The sequence below is a fragment of the Antrostomus carolinensis genome, unplaced genomic scaffold (assembly GCF_000700745.2).
Source record: "Antrostomus carolinensis isolate BGI_N321 unplaced genomic scaffold, ASM70074v2 scaffold9605, whole genome shotgun sequence".
Taxonomy (NCBI): Eukaryota; Metazoa; Chordata; class Aves; order Caprimulgiformes; family Caprimulgidae; genus Antrostomus; species Antrostomus carolinensis.
The window spans coordinates 1-3,489 of NW_010318404.1; the positions used below are offsets into that span (position 1 = coordinate 1).

The 3,489-nt window shown below is 38.7% G+C and overlaps 1 protein-coding gene across 1 annotated transcript in view; it reads left to right on the plus strand.

Annotated features, from left to right (window-relative positions):
• Nucleotides 1–3,100: 3,100 nt before the first annotated feature.
• The window catches only part of KCNS3 (potassium voltage-gated channel modifier subfamily S member 3), a 1,513-nt gene continuing 1,124 nt past the window's right edge, over nt 3,101–3,489 (plus strand). Inside the window, exon 1 of the mRNA XM_010168886.1 lies at nt 3,101–3,489. This exon is cut by the window's right edge and continues 1,124 nt beyond it. Coding sequence (XP_010167188.1) covers nt 3,147–3,489 — 343 coding nt within the window. The 5' untranslated portion in view covers nt 3,101–3,146.

Genomic DNA, 3,489 nt, shown 5'->3' on the forward strand with positions numbered 1-3,489 from the left:
TATATATAAATAAAGAGCACTGTTTTTGCAGAATTAATTACCAGAGCAAATATGTTGTTTCAGCATTTCCTGGGCCTGGTTGTTCATATATTATAGATGTCAGCAGTTGTTATACACAGGGAGATTACTATGAGATTTTCAGTAGCTGTGGTTGGAATAAGTCCCGTGAAGTTGCAGAAGTAGAATACATGAGGTTTATAGCATCAGACCCTGTGTTCCTACTTGTATGAAGGACTGCAAAGAGATAATACAAGGAAAATAGTAAGAGAGAACAGCACTGAGTAGATCTCTAGTGTTGTCTTTGACAAAACTAAAAAAACCCTTGCATGTAGGGAAGTTGAGGCGAGGTGAACGAGAAGGTTGTGGCTCCGGAAGTCCTTTTTAATGTGCCTCTAAACAGAAAAATGGATCTGTATTAAAACCTGATGTGTTTTAACTCATGCCTTGAAACCCTGCCACCATGAGCTCCCAGTGATCTATTTCTCTATTCTCACCCCATCTGGAAGGCACTGGAGTGCTAAGAAGGCAAGAGAAGCCCTTTCCTTCATGGTGGTTGGAGGGAGTTGCCACTCCTCTACACAGTCAAGTTCTCCATCACAGAGAAAACAAAACATTGCATTTTACAGATACTATGAAACAGTCTCAGCTGGAGGGATTCAACTTCTGTCTGAAAAACTCCAGCTCTCTGGGTAGTTTGATGCTTTGCCTCCCAGTGTGGATCTGTATCTCCATTTTCTTCTCCTCTCCTTGGCATTTAATCACAAGTTTGAACCTAGTTTTTATGGCTTATTTCCGTCTTTTGCTGTAATCAACAAGTGAAAAGGACAACATTGTGCATGAGGTTTGTCCCTACTGTGAAGCAGGATGGGATTCTCTCCCTTTAGAGAGAGTAAAAAAGTAAAAAGAGCTTGAGAGCTCTGCAGCATAGTGGGCCTCTCTAAAGCAAGCAGCCTCACTGGATCCTCCCATTCGGGGAAATAGATTTGGCATCAGTAGCTGGGAAATGGCTTCACTTCTGTGATGCAACCACTTCTGTCAGTTTGTTCTAGAAAAAGATGAGGAAGTCAGTTCTGGATTAGATAGAGGTGCTTAAGAAGTTGTATAGTGAGTTACTTTGAGTGACTGATGGAGCTGTAGCTAGCAGTGGTAGAGATGCAGACTTACCTCTCTTCAGGGTATTCGCAGTTAATTCATATCAAGAGGTGAGTTCAGCTCAGTCAAGTCTTCTCTTCTCCACAAGACCCCATGGCTCCAGTGTTATTTGGAGCTACAGTATGAAAACACTTGCTACCTTGACAAATTCGGGCAGTGGAGCTATATGGCTGAAAGAACTAGTCCTTTAATACAAGTACCTGAAGCTGAATGAAAGCTGAATTATTCTAGCTGACAGTGAATAAAGATTGTGGGGTGGGGTTTTTTTTCTTTCTTTTCTTTTGCTTCCTACTTGTCCTGGTGATGTAAAGTGGAGGTCACCCTTGAGGCCCAATATCCCAACCATCCACTCTGGCACTTATTAAAATCTACAGTGACTCCTGTTTGATGAAAATGCCCAGGTTTATTTTATGTGAAGAAGTGCTGGTGCTCCTCCCTCATGCTTACATATGGCAAGAATGCAACCATGGTGCACACAGTACGAACAGAGAAATAGATATAATCTTAATGACCTTCATTAAAAGAGTCAGGAGAGCTTGAGGAGCAGCAAAAATATTCAAACTCTGACATGTCTCAACTTTGAATCATAATTGGTACTACTGCAGGAGGCATTGAAAGATGGACAGACACAGAAGTCACTGTCTGTTCCTCGAGTAGTTTCCCCAAGCTATTAAAGACCACCAAAGCAATTTCTTTGCATGGGTCCATCTGTTGGGACTGGAGAATTATGATGCTCTGTTGTCACATTTAAAATTCATTGACTTCCATATTAAACTGAAATAAATTTGCTTAGTATGCATCAATTAATGTTTAAGTATCAAAGATCAAAAAAATTTGCTCTCATGATCAGAAGTTATATATAATTTCATGACAGGTGTAAGAACTACCAGTTTTGCCTTGAAGACAACAGTCCCTTAGAAGGAAAGCAGGAGTTAAGTTCTCCTGAAAAAGTTATATTTGCTAGTAACTAGATCTTTTTAAATTCAGTTTCAGCTGAATGTTTTAACTTACAGTAAAATATGGAAACATTGAAATGTCCTTTTGTCTATCTGCAGGTGTCCACAGTAACTTGCTGAGGCAAAATTTCTGTCAAAGTTCTATCTCTAGAACCTCCTGCTTCCAGAAATGGCATTTCAAAACCAACTTCTCAGCATTACCAAAGTGGTTGTGGATATGCTGTGGCAGAATAGGAAGAGCTTCTGGAACTGACCAAGGTCGTAACAGGGTTGTGACATTCCAGGTAAGTAGGAAGGCAGGTAGAATAATACCTTAAGGGTGTGAAGATACCCAAATATATGCTAGACAAAGCTCTGAAGTCAGGAATTTGAAAGCTTCAAATGCACATTTTATATGTTTTCAAGAATACAGAATGCTGTTCTGTGGATGACTCTAGAAATTAATTGATATGATAATAGAAGTAATTGCAATCCACATTCAAGCAGGTAACGTTGCAAGTAGCAGATTCTAAATTGCAACATCATATAAAGCAATACAATTCTGTTGAAATCATAATTGAGAGACACCTGCTCTTAAGCTTTGTCCTAAGAGATGTTTTATTTATTTATTCCTAAATGTTTTGATGGTTTGACAAGTTATCTGTCTTTGACCTAAAGACTTTTTACTTCATTGCAGTAAACATCTCATAAGTGTTAATTTCAATGAGATAGCAGTAGAGACATTTATTGATGAAATAGGCATTCTTCCTTCACATTAGAAAAAGTTAAGGAGAGCTAAACCAGAACCTATTGCTTTCAAATTTGCTAAAGCTGAGTTAAACCATCAAACTGATTTAAACCTACTTCTGTGAAATGATGAATAATGATATTCATCATTTTTTTTTCTTTTTTTGCTATAACATTTCATAGTAACTGGAGATGGAGAAAAGAATGTGTCACAAGAGCAAAACTGAATTAAATGCTCCAACAATATCTTATGTTCATTTCAGGTTCAATGTAATCTCATTGGGCACCAGCAGTGAAACTCTTCTGTTCAAAATGGTTTATGGTGAATTTTTCCACAGACCTGGCAAAGATGCAGAACTTATCCATTTGAATGTGGGTGGCTTTAAGCAATCGGTGGATCAAAGCACCTTGCTCCGGTTTCCCCATACCAGACTTGGGAAACTTCTCAAATGCCATTCAGAAGAGGCTATTTTAGAACTGTGTGATGATTATAGTGTTGCGGACAAGGAGTATTACTTTGACAGGAATCCTTCCTTATTCCGATATGTTCTGAATTTTTACTATACAGGCAAACTCCATGTCATGGAAGAACTTTGTGTCTTTTCCTTCTGCCAGGAAATAGAGTACTGGGGGATAAATGAGCTGTTTATTGATT